The sequence below is a fragment of the Pituophis catenifer genome, unplaced genomic scaffold (assembly GCF_029215685.1).
Source record: "Pituophis catenifer annectens isolate HBS135680 unplaced genomic scaffold, rPitCat1.0.hap2 SCAF_1, whole genome shotgun sequence".
Classification (NCBI taxonomy): Eukaryota; Metazoa; Chordata; class Lepidosauria; order Squamata; family Colubridae; genus Pituophis; species Pituophis catenifer.
The window spans coordinates 45,348,420-45,370,059 of record NW_027256881.1 but is presented as its reverse complement, the minus strand read 5'-3'; the positions used below and the strand labels follow the sequence as shown (position 1 = coordinate 45,370,059).

Genomic DNA, 21,640 nt, shown 5'->3' with positions numbered 1-21,640 from the left:
AAGAAAGCAGCAAAGCCAGGACACCCCACTGGACCCCTGCTGCGTAGTTCTCCTCCCCCGCCTGCCAAAGGCAGGGGAATGATTAAATCCCCCGCTCTTCCAGGCGAAACGAAGGAGGGCTGGCCATCCTCCCTCCTGCCCATTTCTGCCCCCCGAAGCCTCCCTGGAGCCCCTTTTCTGCCAGAGGCCGAAATTTCGTGTAGGCTCCGTGAACTGCCAGAGTGCCCACCTGGGAATCAAAGGCGGCACTGGTCAAAGGTGACCCCGAGGCTCCAGTTGCGTCCAACTCCTGCTCACCAACCGGATTCGCATAGCGCCGATTAGCAGCTGGTCTTTCTGACCTTGGAGCCTGTGGTAGCGCTGGGCCAGGCGTGATTCGGGCCAGGCGAGGGATGGAGGGTTCCTGCTTGGTGGACCCAGGCAGCCTCGTGTTCTTTGGAGGGAGCCCCGAGAGCGGCTGGCGAGGGGGATGGGCAGCAGCGGTGGGCGAGACTAGTTCACGGGTGGCCGGGGGAGGGGGAGGTCAGAGCCAGGCTCGGGCGGGTGCCACCCAGCCTAGAAGCACCAGCTGCAAGGGCTTCCTGGCGGAGAGCCAGCTGCCTATCTGCCGAGCCTGGTGGCAGGATATGGCCCTCAGGCGTCTCTGCCTTCCAAATGCACAGTTTCTTAAAAGCAATATGGAGAGTCTAAATATAAGGAGCAGAAATCTGTTGAGCATAATCAGGGCTGGGAGGCTGCCATGTTGGTTTTACGTCCAGCAGATGGCACTGTTTTTCAATGTTTTTCAATGTTTGTCAATGTGTTTCAATGTTTTCCAATGTTTTTCATGTTTTTACCTGTCACAGGTGTGACATGTATATAATATAGGTATATAGAAACACGCCCATAATCGAATGCAATGTTGTGTCAAAATTTGAAAGCAATTGGTGAAGAACTTTCAGAGATATGCGGTTATGTACAAACAGACATTTACATTTTTATTTATATATATATTCCTATAACTTAGCAACATAGAGGCATTTGTACTTCTGTTCTCAAATTAATCAATGTTAGTAATCAAGAACAAAACTATACATTTCCATTCTGCTATTTCTTTAAAAAAGCTCTGTAAAAAGAATCCCAGATGCAGCATATACTAATAGATAAGAAGAGGGAAAAAGATTCCCAGAAAACGAATAACAATAGCTTGTGAAACAAGCTATAAATTACACATTTTCCTACTCCATTAACATGGATTCATTTACCATAATGGCTGGAGCCACAAGCAAACAAATCTCATTATGACTAGGTGTATGATGTGAACTACATATGGGGTGGGGATGTAATTTTTTAATGTAGCTTTATTTTGATGTATTTTTATGCTTTTTAGTTCTGTGTACCCCACCTTTCTTACAGTGGGCTTTGAAGAAACTCTCTGACTTCTAACTACTTTGTATCATAACCAACCATCAATATACACTATGTCATTCAAGATCAGAAAAGCTAATACTGACTCAAGCTCAAGTCCAGTTCTTGCTGGAGAGCTTGTGAAACAAGCACTATCAATGAGCACATCCTGGCTAAATGGAGGGATTCCCAGGATACATCTATACTATCCAAGGCATTTACATTTTAGGGGATAAATACCAGTTTTCTGGATTATAGCGACTCACAACTATAAGGTGCTTCTCCTGTTCATGTCCTGGAACTGAAAGTAACCTTATGAGTTGCTGTAACAGCTGTAGAACAAGGTCAGAGACTACATTAAATCTTTGTGCATACATTGTCGAGTGTTTAGCATCTTATTCATCCCTTAACGGGAAAAAGCTTTTTTTAAATGAGCACTGGATGCCTCCCTATTTCTCCACAGAACATTTGGTATCATTTATTATGCATGGTCATCTTTTAATTCAAGATTTCAGGGGGGGAAAGCCACTTTGAGACTCACCATCACCTCTCAATGGTTTCTTTCAGAGACATACATCAGCTACACAATAAAGTAAGGTAAATGACTCCCTGCAGATTTCACTCTGCTAGTCATTCTTTACTATAGGCTATTGAGTCACTGCTGTCCAAAGACATTTCTGAAATCATGCGGTCAGCATGATTTCACAGAGTGTTGTTACCTTCCTAATGAAGTGGTATTTATTTATCTACTTGCATTTGCATGCTTTTGAACTGCTGGTGGTTGTCCAGCAGGAGCTGGGGAGATCCATTGTCTCCAGTGGAGGAAGGTAAAACGAAGGAAAGCACCAAACCCTTGTCCTCCAGAGGAGCCTTGCTGTCACTCTCAGGCTACTTGGAGGACCCCCCGGACAGTGGTGCAGGCTGTCCAGAGTCCTAGGCAGTGGAGGCCAAGCCCTCAAGCTCCCAGGGCACCAGGACCCTGGCCCAGCCCCGCTTCTCCAAGGGGGCACTGGCTGCGCTTACCTTCTCCTTGAGGTTGCTGCTACTGTTCTCACTCTCCTTGGTCAAGTTGCTCATAGTGTGTATGGGAGTGAAGTGTGTGGGTCAGAGGTTAGCCCACTCCCTCTGCATACAAAGAGACATGGCTTTGTAACCAAAGCATCCTCAGCAATAGGATGGGAGACCAGCAAGACATATCAGGAGGAGGAGACAAGGGGATGGCAAAAGACAGCAAGACTGCTGGTGGCCAAGGACCTTCCTTCCTTCCTTTTCCTTCCTTCTTTCTTCTTCCTTCCCCTCTTTCTTTCTTTTTCCTTCCTTGCTCTCTTCCCATCTTTCCTTCTTTTTCTTTGTCCTTCCTCTTTCCCTTTCTCCTTTCCTGAACCTTCCTGGATGCTTAAATGCAAAAGGGGAATCATTTCTCCTTTTGTTTTGTTTTGCTTTTAGTTTGTTTTGTTCTGCCAGTGAAAATGGAGCCCAGGGGGTCGTGTGCACCCCCCAGGCCCAATTTTCAGCTGGGACAGGCTCCTGCAGCCCTCTGCCAGCAAAAACAGAGCCCAGGGGCCATGTGCACCCCTTCAGGCCCCGTTTTCTGCCAGGAAAACCTCCTGCAGCCCTTTGCCAGCGAAAAGGGAGCTCAGGAGGCACGCATGGCCCTCCTGAGCTCCATTTTTGTTGGCAGAAGGCTGCAGGAGGCCATCCCAGCTGAAAACAGAGCCTGGGAGGGCCACATATGGCCTTTCTGAACTCAATTTTTGCTGGCAGGGGCACCATGAGCCGGTCCTTTGCTGTTTCCAGGGCATCCCCATGGGCCAGATCTAAGCACCCCTGAAATACTCCATCAATTCCCTACTACCATCTTCTAGTCTAGTAAGACTGTCTGGCAACAAGAAAAAAACTGATTTAATGAGCGGCAGCAAAGATATCATACTGAAATCAGAAAAGAAGTTCATATTAATATTTCCAATACCATGCAGAACATGGTTCACATCTTTCCCTTAATTTGCGTAATTAAAGAAGGGAAGAAAAAAAACCTCATATATTTCCACTCAAAAATAATTCAGAAAATAGTTACCATATGGAGAAATGGGCGCATGCTGCATTATTCACCATTTAAAACAGAAAATGAGTACCTCTAGGGCAGCAAAATGTTTTGCTCATGAGGGCTTAATGTTTGGGCATATGCCTCCTTATCACAAGGGACTTCATCAGAAGTTGGAAGAAAACAATAGGCAAGAATAGCAGTGAGTACTTGTTCAGGTCTTCTTCTGCAATGTGAAAATACCATCTGGCAGCTCTCCATAGCCAAGTTGGGAGTCAAGCAATGCTGGAAGTTACTTAGGAGGAGGAGGATTAACTCATGATAAACTAGATACTAAAAGGAGTGATACCATCCCAATTCCACGTGTTATTCATAAAACCAGTTACCTAAACTTATTTTAATTCAAATTAGGCCAAGTTTTGTTAGTGGAACAGCTTTGGTAATTGTCATGGAAGACTACAAGGAGACATGACAGCCAACTGATTCAGAAGCTTTTGACTTAATAAACTGTGCTACTGTGATGAAATCTCACAAAATGAAAGACATTGCAATAGTGCCTCCAATTTCCTTGTATCTCCAAAATGTTTATATAACCAGGGATTTTGAAATCCATGGATTTTGAGTGAGGTAGCTCTCAGTATATAATTCAATTTGTCTATTATCATCAGAGTGTATTGAGATTATGTAAGTATCAAACAGGTATTTTTTGGTGGCATGAAAGTCTATAAACTGAAGTTCAACCCTACTATATATGCTGACAAGGGACGCGGTGGCTTAGTGGGTAAGACCCTGAGCTTGTCGATCGAAAAGTCAGCAGTTCAGCAGTTCGAATCCCTAGTGCCGCCTAAGGGGGGGGGGGGGTCCCATTACTTGTCCCAGCTTCTGCCAACCTAGCAGTTCAAAAGCATGTAAAAATGCAAGTAGAAAAATAGGGACCACCTTTGCTGGGAAGGTAACAGCGTTCCATGCACTTTTGGCATTGAATCATGCTGGCCACATGACCATGGAAATGTCTTCGGACAGTGCTGGCTCTTCGGCTTTGAAACGGAGATGAGCACCGTCCCCTAGAGTTGGGAACAACTAGCACATATGTGCGAGGGGAACCTTTACCTTTTACTTTATATATGCTGACAAAGCTTAAAGTTTAGAAGGATGGCGCTCCCTCTGGGGTCAATCTGTCTGAAATTTCTCAAACATCTTAATCAATGGTCTTTGTTGTATGAAGTATTTATTTCATTAGTTCATAGTGCATGGCCTTTTTGATATACACTTTGGAAATTTCCAGATGCTCTCTTTAGAAACAGTTGGGAACCTTACATTCATAAAGTATTCAGCTACTAGAAATCTGACTAACAGAGTTATGCCAAGATTAATTTTGAAAAAAATTACTTTAGCTACTTGCTTGCCAACAACTAAAATTCAAGATGATGATGTTTACTTTTAAAGCCAAGGCACAACAATCTGGAGTATTTTCTTATATATCAATCTGCTTCTTTTCTAAAATTGTCAAATTTTGTCTATAGAAGTGCATGATACAAATTCAAAATTATAGTTTTTCTGTAATGATGCCTAATTCAGGAATAGCTTCGTAATAGAGGCATTATTCTATATGCTGTTGTAATATGTTTCATTATTTACTCAGGCATTGCAAATTACTGCATTTTAATAGTACTTGTATTTAATAACACTTTAGTACTGAATTAAGAAAATACTATTCTGAGAAATACAATGTTCATTTAGTCCAAATTTCTAATTGACATTATTTCATCTCCAAGCCTGGGTTTTATCCAAAAATATATTCCAGCAAAGGCATCATAACTATTTCATTTTGTTTCTTTTTTTTAAATGAGGAAGTGAAACAGATATGGAAGGAGAAGATGATAGATAGAAGACTGGGGAGAAGAAAAAAAGTGTGGGCATATACATGTTCATCCTCAGCAGATGGCAGCATTTAGACAAACTTGCCTAATTTCAGAAGCTAAGCAGAGTTAGTCCTGGTGAATACCTGAATGGGGGAAATCACTGGGAAATTCCAGTACTGGTAGCTAGACAGGGAAATCAAAGCCCCTTGTCCCTTGTTTATGCTGATATATTGTCAGCATATATACTGTAGTAGGGTTCAACTTCAGTTTATAGACTTTCATGCCACCAAAAAATACCTGTTTGACACTTACATAATCTCAATACACTCTGATGATAATAGACAAATTGAATTACATACTGAGAGCTACCTCACTCAAAATCCATGGATTTCAAAATCCCTGGTTATGTAAACATTTTGGAGATACAAGGAAGAAAGTAGTAAGTAAATTATAGCAACTAGGAATCAAGCTCTGACAAGATAGGACACTGTCAGGTCTGGATTGTAGCTATATCGGAAACCACTAACACTAAAGTTATTGAAAAACATGCTTGAAGAAGATAGTGGCAAATCACTTCTGTGTTGCTGCCAAGAAACTATGCTGATGCTTCCATGAAGTCAATAGGAACTGAGCTTGTAGGAATCATTACAATTGACAGGGTTTTTTTTTTTTAAAAAAAAAATAAGACTTGTGATGTAGGTGAAACTTTAAAAATGGATAGATAAACAAAGTTGTCCTCCCAGTCTCTGAGAAAACTTCATCCATTCAATTTGTCTACAATTTGTCTGGTGTTGAGGCTTATAGATGTTCTAGTCCTGGGATAGTTTGTCTATCCCTATGTATATAAATTTGATTTCAGGAAAGAGTGTTACATTTTGAAATGAATACAATTCTTTCAAAAAACGCTTTGTCACTATGAACAGTCATATAAGAAGGAAGGGAGATTATATGGCTATTCAACTCACAAACATGGGTAGTGTAGATCAATAAAAACAATCACGATATACCAATAACAACAACAAATCAAGAACAAAATACATGGGTGGGGCAAATCAACAGACACCCCACTTTCCAGGATGAGCTCACCAAACTTCTTATACCAGGTCATCACAACCTTTCTGAAGGTTACAAGCACTGGAAGCAGTTGATTCTTGGGAGGAGAAAGATAATTCCATAGGGCAGGATCCACAAACAGAATTATAAACAAGGATTAGTTCCAAATCTCATTTGCTAGAAATTTAGTGAGGGACTGTTTAGAGTGTTATGCTGCTATCTTGGATTACTGAATGGAATCACTGCTGTGACAAATGTCTATCCCCTGAACAAATGAAGAAACTGCTAAGAACATTTTTCTGGAAATCAAGAACAGGTCGGTATTAGCTTTGCTTGCCAAACATGTATTTTTAACTTAATCTCTTTTTCATTGTGACATACAGTTGCAAGAAAAAGTATGTGAACCCCTTGGGATTACGTGGAGTTTTGCATGAATTGGTCATAAAATGTGCTCTGAACTTCATCTAAGTCACAACAATAGAAAAACATAGTCTGCTTAAAATAATACTACACAAACATTATTTTGTTCCTTGCATACATTTTGAATTTATTTAATAAACTTATATAGCCAACTATCTCACATCAACGACTCTGGGTCAGAGGTGGGTTTCAGCAGGTTCTGACCAGTTCTGGAGAACTGGTAGCGAAAATTTTGAGTGGTTCGGAGAACTGGTAGTAAAAATTCTGACTGACCCCGCCCCCATCTATTCTCTGCCTCCCAAGCCCCAGCTGATCGGGAGGAAATAGGGATTTTGCAGTAACCTTCCCCTAGATTGGGGAGGGAATGGAGATTTTAAAATAGCCTTCCCCTGCCATGCCCACCAAGCCACGCCACACCCACCAAACCACGCCCACAGAACTGATAGTAAAAAAGTTTGAAACCCACCACTGCTCTGGGTGGCATAAAAAAGTTAAAATGCAATAATTAGAAACAATTCATGGTGTCCCGCACAAATGATCCAGTCATAAAAAGATAATCAACGACTGGGCTAACTTAATGTTCTGGCCTGATTATTTGGAGAGCAGACTTTTCTGCATAAAACTTCTGCACAAAATGAAGGCTCTAATCAATAAATTTATCTTATTGACTTTGGTTGGAAATGTATGTCTACGTTGTGCCTCCCTCATTCTGTTTTCTAATGTTCTCCAACTTTTTACTATTTGATTGTTTAGCAGCAGCATCTGAAAAAGATTTTCTTTTAACTATAATCTTTCCTAAGTGTTAAGCCTAAATGCTTGACTCTTTGTATTAGAAAAACAAATTACAAGGTTTTGTAAGATGTGGTTATTACTAAAATAATCCAATTATTTTTATTTATTTATTAAATTTATGCTTCTGCTTCTCCCAGTTGTAACTTTACCACATGGTTCTGGTAAACAAGTTAACTTTGGAAAGACTGAGAATTGGGCTATACAGACAGTGGCTAACTCAGTATCTATTTCAGAATGAACATTTTAGAATCTACCTCAGAAATGAACGAAACATTTTAGAAATGCTTTTCTAAAAAAAAAGCAAGGCCAGAATAGTGTCCACTATGGGTTCAACATACACTTTCCTTATATAACCTGAATATTAAAAACACCACAAGAAAAATAAGAGAAAATAATTTTAATTTAAGATTACTTTGATTCCCATCCAATTCTTTTCTTTCAAGAGGTGAACAGAGCTAAAGCTAACATTGATTTTCTGTTCCTCTGTATAACTTCTAAACTGTTATTTAAAGAAACTGATAGATGTTTCCCACAAACTTAAGAAAGCTCCCTAGATAGCATGGCCTAGGAGACTTCAGTGGCACACTGACAACTCAGATCCTTGGACTGAGGTTTATGTAAAAGGTTTTCATCTCCAGCCAAATATGATCAGTAGATGGAGTATTGCATACTAAGTTAATCAAGAGTCAGTGCTAAGATCTATCCTGAAGGTTTGCAAAGAAAATGAGGCAAAACCCCCACAAAGCAGTTCTGTTTGGCTTTTCATTTTAATGTCTGTAAATCAAAGCTTCTCACTCATTGGAGTCATGACTACTCACAATTGGAGTTAATCGCTTGAAACCAGTTGATTGCCTCTGCTTCTAAGAGAATCCTGGGTATTGTAAAGGTTGATTATTGAGGTTGTTTTTATGCTTATCTTCAAATTAAATATACTCAAACAGAAAAATAAAGAATTCTGGCATAATGAAACCATCACCAAAAGACCATCTTATATACGTTTTTCATCTGTGATCTATAGAATTGCTCCTCAGGAAAAGTCTGAAAATTGTCCCATGCAAAAAGCATGTTTGCATCGTAATAGTTACGATTAGTTTAGCCACATCTGTATTAGATCCACCCCCTCCTGGTTGGTCAAGGTTTCCAGGGAGAGGGTTTGGGTGATGATTAATTCTTCCTTGAATTAAGGGGTGGTTCTGTCAACTCTCAAGGTGACAGTGGTGTGCTCCCTACTAAAGGGGCCATCGCTTGGCCTAACCAATTTGAACAGTTTTCATCTGGTTTGTAGGGAAGGTAGTAGAGAAGGTGGTTGCACTGCAGTTTCAGCAGATCTGGATAAATATGAATCATATACAAAACATTTTACACACACACACACACACACACACACACACACACACACACTTACTCACACTCAAATCAGTAGCAAAGCTTCATAAAATGGAAAAGAATATGAATTACTGATGGCAAAGTCCACAATTCCCTATTAGAAACGTATTTCCATTGCTCTTAATCTACTGCCTACCTTCCTTTGCAATAGAATTGTAATCAATCTTCACTGGTCAAAAATTTTCATCCTGTATCTAAAGAATCTTCAAATTTCATCTTATACTAGCCTTGCAGGAATAAATTAGTCATTCTTGAATACATAATTAGTTCCAGCCTGGTTACACTGACAATCACATGGAAAGAAGCTTTGAGTTAACGTGTAGTTCAAGACTATGCAAGAAGACAGCTTTGCAAATAGCACACCTAATGTACTTTTATTACTCCTTATCAACTATAGTGTAAACATAAATTATATAGTGTAGAAAAATTACACATTAATAGTTACTGTTGAAAAATAGTAAGCATACATACGATGTCCAAATGAAATATAATTTTGAAATTCTTAGGAACTAAATTGTTTGCAACAATCCATGATTGAATTATGCACTGATAAATGTTCTGCTACCACCCTCTTTTCTCAGAGTGGAGGCAGAATATGAACAAGATGATCCACAAGTCTACCGAATTCAACAGGACTTGACAGACATATATATCAGAACTGACAATTTTCCAGACCTTCTGTATTTATGCACTATCATATGATGACCCACCACTGTAAGGTGTTCCCCCACTCCCTAATGGGGATTATCTTTTACTTGATAAATCCATTTCAATGAATATTTTAGTACATTAATGAAATTACAAGTTGATTTAAATCACTAGTAAAAAGGCTCAATTTAAATCATAACTTATAAAGAGCAACTTTCATCTCTGTCCTGCAGCGGCTCCTACTCTGACCCACTGTTGACTCACCAACAGTCCCATTCACTTTAATGGGACGGCTAGTGATGCAGCAGTGACACAACAAGGTGAGGGATGTGGCGGGCAGCAGGTGAATTGATGCCCGCTAACAGGCGCTGTCATGATGGATCTGAAATGACAGGTGGTCTTTAAATGTAAGAACTCATTCTTGCTGGTAGTTAGAATCTTCAATATTATAATTTGCAAACAAAATGAAGGTTTCCTATTTAGCTTGCAGAGCTTGGATTTATTGAATGAATTTACCAAAAATGTAAATATTGCAGAACATACAACCTCATGCTACATAACTAAGCTCCATTTCATGCTGAATAAACTAAATTATTAATGTATCTTAAATAGAAAACAATCTTTAGATAGATTTTTACTCCAAAAGCATTTTATTAAAATAAATTTTATTTTAAAAAGTCCAATTTAAATAATTTTTTTAAAAAAATCTGATTGTTTTGATTTTTTTAAATCATCCATTTTTATCCATCCTGTAATGAACTGAATCAATACACAACACTTAAGAATCTGTCTTATTAGGTGTGCCTAACATTTACACTTGATTTCTTTAGAGAAGAAAATGTCTAAATAAATAATGTTTTAAAAAATCATATTTGTGTACAAGCCCTTCACCCTGAAATGATTAGACTAAAAACCATTCATTCCCTGTGAGTTATTGGGAAGTTCTACCTAAGGTTAGTTAGTCATCTCAGATAATTGTAAATACTCATGGAACAGTTTTCTGCTGTTCAGAAGATCTGATTTCCACAGTTTGATTTACAAATTACCCACATTCAATTTCAATTCTGATTTCATCCAGTGGCAGGCATTTACTTAGCTCAGATATTTGTCCACGATCAGATACTTTCAGAACTTTATATCATTCACATCAGCTGAATGTCTAATTTATTACTCCTTTTAATTTAACAAGCTTAAAAAGAAAATGCTAGCTTTTACATAAACCTCTTAGTGACCTTTTACTGCTATTCCTCAGCACAATAATTAGTATGAATATATCTAACACTTCCACTTTTATACAATTATGAGAAATTGCCCAGGTGTAGATTTCAAATGATAATTCCTATGGTGCTTTCAAATCGTAAGAAAACAAAAATATGTACATGTTAACTGAAAACAGCTTTCCATTTTACTGGCGGTAACATCTACCTCTTGGAGGCTGCTGTCATATTCTCTCTAATGTACTGGCCAACCCAGGACAAAATCATTACGCAATGATAATCCTTGAAATGTCTCATTTGATCATCATGGTTATGAATGCTTTATTTCTCATCTTTTAAAAAAATGGTTCAGATAAAAGAAAACCTGGAAGTAGAGCAGAATTAACAATGATATTTTCAGTAAGTGTTTCTGCTACTGAGTATAACACTGGAGATTTCTTACAGATCTTATGAATGCTATTGCATCAGTCCATCTCACTAGATATTACAATTCTAAATAATGGTAATTAATGGTAAACAAAATCTGTACATCATGGATTATGGCCCTCCTGCAGTTGTTAAATGTCAATATCTGAACACCTTAACTGCATGTTGGGGAATGATAATGCCTGTGCTCCAATATAACTTGCTCCAGCTCCTAGAATTAAATAGGATGATCTCAAAGCTTCCCTCACCACAATTTATTCAATGAAAACAATAGATGGCTAATTAACATTCTAATTCAAAACAGTCCATTTTGCTTCCCTTCTAGTATACATAGTAGTTGTTAGCCACAAGGCTTCACGGAACAAGGAAGCCAAATCTGAGGTAAAAATTGAAGGCAACTTTTGCAGACTTTAGAACAACAAATCCCACTGCAAAATGAGAATCTATAAATATAGATTAGGATAGCTGCTTATAAATCTACACAGCTTTCCTTGATTTAAAATTGCAGTCTTCCAGATCAGTTGTAAATGCAATGCCTGTCCAAAATAATTTCATTCAACAGAAGCCTGAACAGCCAAGACACTCTGGTAATCTCAGAGCAAATCATGCTTTCATGTCTTATTTCTAAAAATAGTCTGTAAATTATTTTTAAAATATTATTCTTAATTTACCATGAAAATGACTAGCTTTCTATTTTTATACAAAGAATCAAAACAAAGAGCAAGTTACATAAAGCTATGTGACAAAGATCAAGGGATACACTATTTTCTTTCCAGTGTATCCATGTCAGAGTCATTCCAAAACCTATTCTGCTTGTTTTCTATTAAACTTTAAAAAAAAAAAAGAACTGTCAAAAATTGTAAGAAATGCATATACGTGGAAGTGCTTCTCTCAAAAGGCTGTAAAAGCCTTTCCTTTGGAAGAAAACCATTCCAACTGTATTTTATTAATATTAATTTATTAGTTTTACAAAATATTTTATTTATTCCAAATATTACTTAATTCCCATATTTAAACAAGTAAGAATTACATTGCAATATATATGAGAACTGATTTAAATTATTAAATGATAATGGAATTATTAAATTATGATTACATAATTAATATTTAATAATTAAAATCAATGAATATTATGAGAGCCAGTTTGGTCTACTGGTAAACCAGTAGAAACCAGGAGACCTGTGAGTTCTAGTCCTGCTTTAGGCATGAAAGCTTGGTGGGTGATTTCGGTCCAGGCACTCTCTCTCAGCCCAACACATCTTACAGGGTTGTTGTTGTGGGGAAAATAGGAAGATGAAGGAGTATTAGCAATGTTTGTTACTCTGAATTATTTATAAAAATAAGAAACAAAATTTAAAAATCATAATCTTAATGAGAAGCAAGCAGCAGATTGGTTTGCATAAAATTTCTCAAATGCAGAATCAAGCAATACGTAACTATAATATATGTTCAGCCATTATTGGATTTACACATATATAGAAAGGTAAGAATTCATAGCAGGAAGTAAATAACAGGGCAATTAACCTTATTTTCAAGTTCTTGCAGAGAATAATAATTGCTCTTGACCAATTCCCTAGCTTCTTTATTCTAACTCAAATTTGGGTTAAAATGAATGGCTCTGTCAGTCAAATTTAACAGATAAATTTTGTAAAAGCAAAGCCAGGCTTGATAGGACTGGTGAAATTTCTCAGAAGTTCAAGCCCAATTTGGGACTGAAAAAGATAATGACAAAGAGATAAAACTATCCTACTTGACTTCCAACAGAGGTAAGACCCTCTTCATGTCAGGAAAATTTGTATATGTGATTTCATACAGGGCATTCTTGGGTTCACATCAATTATACAAAATCTTGTCATTCAAAATCATGTGCCTAATTACATGAAAAACACATGTCTATTGGCCAAAAGGAATTGGCCAAAAGGAAATAAAAGTACTCAAATGAAAAGTCATAATTGTTCCTAGATTCAAACACATTTCATAAAGACATAAATATCACAAACATATATTGGACTGGAAATATTTAGGATCTTCAGGAAGGACAACAAGGGGGACAGATTTAGTTTCTTGGAATAACAGATTTGGAGAAATCTCCATAAAGGCACTAATTAATCTAACAGCTTTCAGTGTAGCATCACAGGAATATATGGAGCTGTCATGACAGCTGAACACATTGTAGCCCTGTTATCTCGAAACCTTGAACTGAAGAAAGTGAGTGTACACTGTGTATCATTTGAACAGGTACCAACTGCTTATGCCAAGCACATATCATATATAAGGCTACTTAAGGTTTTATTCACCATCAGCCATTCATTGGAATAAAAATTCTAAATTCTTGGAATAAGAATACTAAACAACCCTACAACTTTTTAAAACTGGTAATAAAATTCCTTATATACTGAAATTACAAAAGAGTAAAATGCAGTAAATAAAAGAAAGAATTATGATATGTAGGAATTTGAACAACCTGAATATTTTATATTTGGCTGGGCAATGCTTTATTTCAAAAACAAAATGCTGTGAAGCATATGGAAACACAAACTCTACATCTGTTTGCAAGGGGGCAGCTAAGAAATCCTAAGAAAAGATGTGCCTACTAACACAGCTGCAGAACTATTGCTGTTGTGCTCTCACATGCTCCTAATTGCAGTTCAGCCCTATGCTGCATAGCTTTCTGAATATTCAATGTTATAATTTCAAAAGACTATAAAAACTCTTACAATTCTTCAATTCGATTATATAAAATATAACTCTTATCCTAATATATTCTTCACTGATTAAATATTTATTTTTTACCTCACTCTTCATGCTAAACTAACAAATAATTTGCTGTTTGATAAATTCACTAAATTAGATTCAAATTACACAAAGCAGTATTTATTACAGTTTTTACCATCAGGATCTGAATACAGTTTTGATAGAAAATGCATCTCAAATAAAATAAAATAAAAACAAAAATCAGTTTCAAAGCCACAAGCCAAATGAATGTTATTATTGTTGTTATAGTATCAAAATTAAGATAGACCAGCAATGTATTAAATAAAAATTCAAAATTACTTGACTTGCCTTCTTTGAAGATCTTGTTCCAATAAATTCTGCCAACATCATTTCCACCAAGAAAGATAAGGTTGGAAAAAATCAAGAATGTGGTGGATACAGCTGCCATTGCTGCATGGAATCGACGAATCCCTCTTGGGGATAAAACCCGGTTCTAAAAAGATAAAAATTAAAAGACAGCTTAAAACAAAAGCTAGCAAAATTTTAATGCTGGATTAACTGAAGTCTATTTGTTGTTGCCAGATTAAATATTACCTGGATGTTGGCACTGTGTTAAAACATTCCAGAAATAATTTTCAGGTGAAAGTTTGTAATATTCAAAGTACAGTGTGAATTTTATTTAAATGCTTCTAGTTCTGAAAGTTGTCTTTAGATTAGTCTGAATAGCAGTTAATTCAAGTCAACCAGTGTGTGTGTGTGTGTGTGTGTGTGTGTGTGTGTGTGTGTGTGTGTGTGTATGACAGAGAGAGGGACAACGATATTTTTTTTCCTCTTTGGCAGGAAGTTTACAAATTTGTAGCTTTCTTTGTTGAAGCAAAAGTCTTATTTCGCTTTTTCTGCATTTTCCTATAGCAATAATACTTTTTTATATACCACTTCACAGTGCTTCTCTAAGTGGTCTATAGAGTCAGCATATTGTCCCAACAATCTGGGTCCTCATTTTACAGACCTCAGAAGGATGGAAGACTGAGTCAATCTTGAGCAGGTGAGACTAAAGCTGAACAACTGTGTAAGGGAATCACCATTCTGTTTCTCCTGACACTTTTTCAACACTTGCTTTATCTCTTAATCACCAAATTGAGTGCATTACAGTTTTAATTTATTATTAACTTTTTATTTGATAGAAGATAGCCCTGAATACAATTATTCTCAAATGTTCCTATCTGATGTTCTATAGATCTCAAATATGTCTTAATAATGTATATTGATATTAAATATAAATTCTTTTTGAATTTTAGGAATACATAAACCTGTTTCTAATCTACTACATAGTTTTGATAACAAAAATCAAATAGCAGAATATTCACTATCTTGTTTTGCCTATAACTTTTCCATAGTATCTACTTGCTTGGCAAGAGCTAGCCAAGTTGATATGCTCTGGAACCCCTCAATTAAACAATGCCATCTAACAGAACCTAGGAAACCTTCCTTTTCTGTCATGGCCTCTGGTATAAGATACTTACAGAAATTATTGTGATCCCCATCCCCAGGGCACACCACAAGGCCCTGAAAATCTAGATATACTCCCAGGATTTGGGGGTACTGCGGATGTGGCCCCCTTAATAGACATGTTTTTTATATTGTTGGATGGATTATCTATATGTTTAATTACATTGTAATATGCATTTTTATATTCTTTGTTGAGAAAGAGCTAATAGAAGCTAAGCTCTAACAGAACTGTCATTATGAGAGGTCCCAGTTTGTAGCCTGCGCCATAAGCAGTGATAACTATTTATTCATTTTTAAATAAACAGATAATTTAATTTTGGCCAATTTTAATAACTGCCTCTGTGATAAAAACTTTATATGTCAGAAAACTTGCTCTTAAATGCTTAAAAACTGCAAAGAGCACAAATAGCTGTTTTAATCATACGCATTCTGATGTTTTGAATTGTGATGAAAATGGAAGGCTTAGAATCTCATAGGAAAGAAACACATGAGTATAACAATTTGCTTCAAATGTAGAATGTCTGCAATTCTTGGAAGTCAATGTACAGCATGACTCAGCACTGCTTGAATGAGAAATGGTAGTAAATATTTGGCTATAGAGCCTTTCCATCAAAACAAACTGAATGCAACCTGGAATTGAAGCAAAGGATGTGCCTGGCTGATAGAAAAGATGTTGCATATGAATATCATCTGCCAACTTGTGAGAAAGGTCTCAAAAGGGCCATGCCTAATGATATGCCAGAATACAAATTCCTTTCATAGTTTTCCGGGAACTCCACGAACAACAGAAAAGGCAGCTTCTGTTGGAAAATATGATTTCATGTGTTCTTTAAATATCAAATTCTAAGGTTAAAAAATGAATGACAACCAGACTATGGTACTCTTGTGAGTAAAAACAGCACATTATCTTTCATCAGATAGAAATTCATCTTTCTATCTCCTATGCGCTGTATTGTTATGATCCAATCTTCGGGGATATTAGTTAATCCAATATAAGAATATTTTGTGGTTCCTAGCAACCACTAATAAGAGAAAGAAAAGACAAACCCAGACATTTATTATCAGCTATTGCTGACTCCTAGCCAGGAAAGGAGAAGCAGTCCAGTTTACAAAGGATGGCTGTGCAGTATCTAGCCACATTAGTGATTTAAGATTAGCAATCTACATCAGTACAATGCCACTGGACTTTCCATGTACTGGCAAAATATTGTAACCATGAAAATCACAGTTGTGCAACAACTCCAGTGCTACCTGCTTTTGTTTTGCACAAGAACTGTAACAGCATGGTATTCTCAATCATTGTGCTAAATTTAGCTAAATTTCTCCAGCTGTCATATTTCAAATACACATACTGATTTGTTTTCCCTGAACAACGTATCAATAACGTTGATATAGGAATGCTAAAAACAGTCATTTTTTTATAAATTGTAAAAAGAAAAATGTGTTTGAATGCCTTGTGATGTGCAGTTAGGGCAGGACATTTTTAATTAATTCATAAATATACCCATTTAATTATCTTCTAGGATTCCACATTTCATACATGACAAGCATAAAGATATTTGGAGTATTTAAATATTAGTTTTGACTATGTTACCAGAGAAGAAGTAGTAATTGTCTAGTAATTAGGGATAATTGATCATAGAGCAAATGCAAAGATCTCTGTAGTTTAAGAGTCTACAACCTCTCTGTTCATTGCAATGGGTAGTTTCTTAAAATCCAAACTACAGGTAGTCCTCAAATTACAACAGTTCATTTAGCAACTGTTCAAAGTTACAATGGCACTGAAAAAGTGACACGACCATTTTTCACACTTACAACCATTACAGCATCCCCAAATGTCCTGTTCAGTAAGCATTCATAGTTATGATACTAATGAAAAAGTAGCTGCACAACCAATCCTTGTATTTATGATCTTCATAGGACTGTAAAGCAAAGGAAAGCTAAAGACCAAAACTTTCACTTAAGAGCTGTGGTGGCGCAAGGGTTAGAATGCAGTACTGCAGGTTATTCCTGCTGACTGTCAGCTGCCAGCAGTTTGGCAGTTCGATTTTCACTGGCTCAAGGTTGACTCAGTCTTCCATCCTTCCCAGGTCGGTAAAATGAGGGCCCAGTTTTTGGGGGGCAATATGCTGACTCTGTAAACTGCTTGGCAAGTGCTGTGAAGCACTATATAAATCAAAGTGCTATTGCTATTAATAACTGAGTTATCAGTCCCACTTTATCTAAATGAAGACTACCTGTAGCAATTTAACAGAATAACAAAGCTCATGCAAAACCATCCCCACCCCCTACCAGTCTGCAAAGCTGGAAAGGTTGGGGAACTCTGATCTATTGGACAAAGGCTTAGGGTTTTTTCCTCTAAAGCAAAAGTCATTAAAAGAATTCTAGAGAATTTTCAGTTGAGATGAATTTCAGCCAACCCTTACATTACTCATCTTTATGCAGCTTTGCTTGTTGCTCATTTTTTATATAACTTGCTGAAGGCAACTCGTCAATTACAGAATTTCTTCTGTCAGTGGGCATAAAAGGAGCCAATTTTCTCTCCCACTGCAACTCTCCACCAAGCTTACTGAAAATCTGGTAATCCCTTCTTTCTAAACTCTTATGGCTTGTTTCAACAACAGATAAGAGTAGCTAATGGTGCAAAAAGAATGGTTATTTCTTGATTCTCCTAAAAAAGAAATGCAAAAACAGCAACTGAATTCCACCTTTGGATATCATTTGTGGGATCTCTTCCTAGTTTGCTTGATATTTTACAGTGATATATATTCTTTTGCTAATTCCTACTTCAGTCTAGTTTCACCTCATCTCCAGTTTTTCAGCCACTATCCATGAAATTTTAACATGTACTGCTTGTGGCGCCATGCAGCTGTTTCTTCTTCTTTTCTAAACCAGGATTAAACAGTTCACCGCACAGAAATAGGAGGATAAGAATGAAGGCCTAACCCGCCAGCCATCAGATTTTCCATTAATACTTGCTACTTGTTCCTTTCACAAGACAAAGATGCTGATTGATCACTTACACCATTAACCAGCATCTACACGTTTTAAAATGATTAAACAAGGATCCATTTTACTTCTTTTGAAACATTTCAAGAGCAAAATAAATTATCGCCATAATTTATTATCCCTGGTCTTTCTCAATGGCTGTGATCATATAGCATGACTGACAGAATCAGCCATCTCCACATTCAATAGACTGCCTGCAGTTGCCTAGTATCACATGAGCAATATGATGACGCCAAAGGCCCAGGCAACTGAAGTATAACCATTTTCCATGTCCTCCAATTACCTTTAAGGAGGTTAAGAAGCTCTCATATCCTGCCTTGTTTCCTCCAACACCTTCCTCCCAAGTCACTCCCTTTAATGGCTTGACAGGGTCAGCACTACTGCAAAAGAACTTTTCATTCACATTCTTTTCATTCAAAGAACTCTTCATTTAGTGATCAGTGTTGGGACTGGTAACTCAGTTATTAAGCAAAAGTTATGATCTTACTTTAGCTTTCCTTTGCTTTACAGTCCTATGGAAGTCACAAATGCAAGGTTGTGCAGCTACTTTTTCATTACCATCATAACTATGAATGCTTACTGAACAAGACATTTGGAAGTTCAAGCAGGGACAGAGAAGACTATGAGCATATATTTCAGTTTTAAGTTACGTGATATAGAGTGGAATGACTTAGCATTAATTGACCAGTTCAGAGAAAGGTTGGCCAATGAACTGAGAGACAAGCTAGTGAGGCAAGAAGCCCAAAATACTATGGAAGAGCTTTTTCAACATTGTGTAATTATAGATGGCCAGCTGGAAGAATTGAGGCTAGGGAGAAACAGGAAAGAAAAAAGAACCTACAATGTCTTCCCCATACAATCCCACCCAATCCAGCATGGCAGAACAATGAGGGCAGTATGGGACAACCAAAACAGCAAGGACTATTGTCCTGGACACATAGCTAGATCATGCCCAATAAAAGAACAGCAGTGATCACAATAATAAGATGCAGAATTTGTAAATCAATGGAATACAAAGCCTATAATTGCCTAGCTCCATCCCAGATAATGCCTGGGATTCTCCCAGGCACCATTCTCCCCTCTTCAGAGCTCCAAAAGGTGGCCATCCACCATTTGAGGAGAACTCAGCCAACCAAGAACATTAAGTAGGCAAGCATACTTAATTATATCTATTATTGTTACTTCAGATTCTGGGCAGAAAGTGGAACTTTCTGCTCTTGTAGACTCTGGTAAAAAGGTAAAGCTAGTTGTTCCTGACTATAGGAGGCGATGCTCATCTCAATTTCAAGGCCATTGAGCCAGCACTTTCGGAAGACATATCCATGGTCATGTGGCCAGCATGGTCTCATGGCATGCTGTTATCTTCCCACTGAAGTGGCACCCATTTACTGACTTGCATTTGTATGCTTTTGAAGTGCTAGGTTAACAGGAGCTGGAGCTAGGATGGGAGCTCACTCCATCATGTGAAGCTTGGGTCTTAAACCAGAGCTTCTAGTTTTCCAAATGACAAGCTGTGATTTAACCACTGAGCCACTGCGCCACCCCATACACTCTGGAGAACTACTAATTTCATAGGTATAGAAACAGTTCTAAAAAGTACTCAACCTGCTCAGGAAGTTTTCAGAAAACACACTTCAGATTTAATCCTAAACTTAAATACGATTCTTAGAAACATGAAAAAGAATTAACTTACAATAAAATTATGGACAATTGGAACAGAAACAATCCTCTTCACTCCATTTTCAGCTGTTACTCCAAGCCAATTAAGCACAGCCCAGGACCAAAGATAGCTATGGCTTCCATGCCAGTAACTTACAAAAGCAAATGTGATGGCAGTCGAAAACAACATCTTAAATATGCTGCAATGAGATCCTCCCATTGGGACATAAATATACCTGCCAGAGAAATTAAAAATAGAAGTAATTAGATATAAGCTTTCCAAGAGTTTCTTGTTTTTATTAATGATAAAGTTTTCTCTTGACTAATTACTTGACATGTTATATTTGCAATCCACTCTAGTTTCTCAAGCAGACCGGATCATAACATTTTTAACAAATGTCAAAACACTTTTTTCCCTGCAGATGATGTACCACCAAACTCTTGTCCTATATCACTTTCAGTGGACCCACAACTGATCTGTGAGCCTCTACTTGTTTCTTGTTTGGAAAAGTGGAGGTAAAATCCAATCTTTTTTTTTATGAGAAAAGTTCTTTTCAAGTATAATTTCTTGTTTTCAATGAAGGTTTACACTCAAAAGTGCCTCTAGCAAAAGTAGCAGCAGCCACTTTTCCTTGTTTGCTGATAGTTTTTGCTTGTTTTCCCACACTTCTCTCCCTCTTCTCATTTCTACAGCATCCTGCTGCTTTGCATGAATATTCCAATGAAAATGAATTCTTTTATCCAAATCCTAGCTATTATACAATCTCTCTCCTTTATTACAAATAATTCAAACACTTGTTAACTGGATTTTTAAAATATTATTTTTCACTAGTGCTGTGCGTATACTTCAGATTTGGACTAGATGATGAGAATGCAGAATTAAGGTTTTTTTCTTTCTGTAACTCATCAAGGATCCTGATAACATGGCATTCTGCATTTTCTTAGTCTTAAAACAAATTGACAAGGAGAATGGCAAAAATGGGATAACTATGTAGCAAAACAATTACAGAATACAGGGCAAGTTAAAAAAGAGTGAAATAGTGACACAAAGATCGCTTGGATTGCCTCTGTGACTATGTAGCACAGATGGAGGAGGAAGCTAACCACCAGAATGCAAGAACACAAGTGAGTGGTCAAACAAGGAGACCCAAGCTCATTGGTAGCTTCACTTTGCAATGAACAAGGACATACATTCAATTTCAAATTCAAGCTACTAAGATTGTTGGCTGAGCAGGTACAAAGGTAGCCAGGGAAATGATTGAAGCCTGGGAAGCCATCAACACCCCAATCAACAAATAAAAAGCCACACACAACCAGGCACCACATAAATACTGCACATAGAATAGTTCAAAGCACACATTCTGGTAGAAAGAAGTTCCCTAAGGATGGGCTCCAGTATGAATCCGAAAGCTCAGAACACTAAACCTCTGGTCCTGGTGTCTGACTCAGATTGGATCCTGCAAGTTTATCCTGCAACATGTATATTTGCCTTCATTCATGAAAATAGTTTTTTTAAA

General features: G+C 37.4%; 1 protein-coding gene across 1 annotated transcript in view; it reads right to left on the bottom strand.

The window, feature by feature from the left end:
* Positions 1 to 21,640, bottom strand: part of HHAT (hedgehog acyltransferase) — a 143,752-nt gene that overhangs the window by 23,120 nt on the left and 98,992 nt on the right. Inside the window, exons 9-10 of the mRNA XM_070948658.1 lie at positions 20,158 to 20,359; positions 14,295 to 14,439 (exon numbers count right to left, since the gene is read on the bottom strand). Coding sequence (XP_070804759.1) covers positions 14,295 to 14,439; positions 20,158 to 20,359 — 347 coding nt within the window. The remainder of the gene's footprint in view (positions 1 to 14,294; positions 14,440 to 20,157; positions 20,360 to 21,640) is intronic.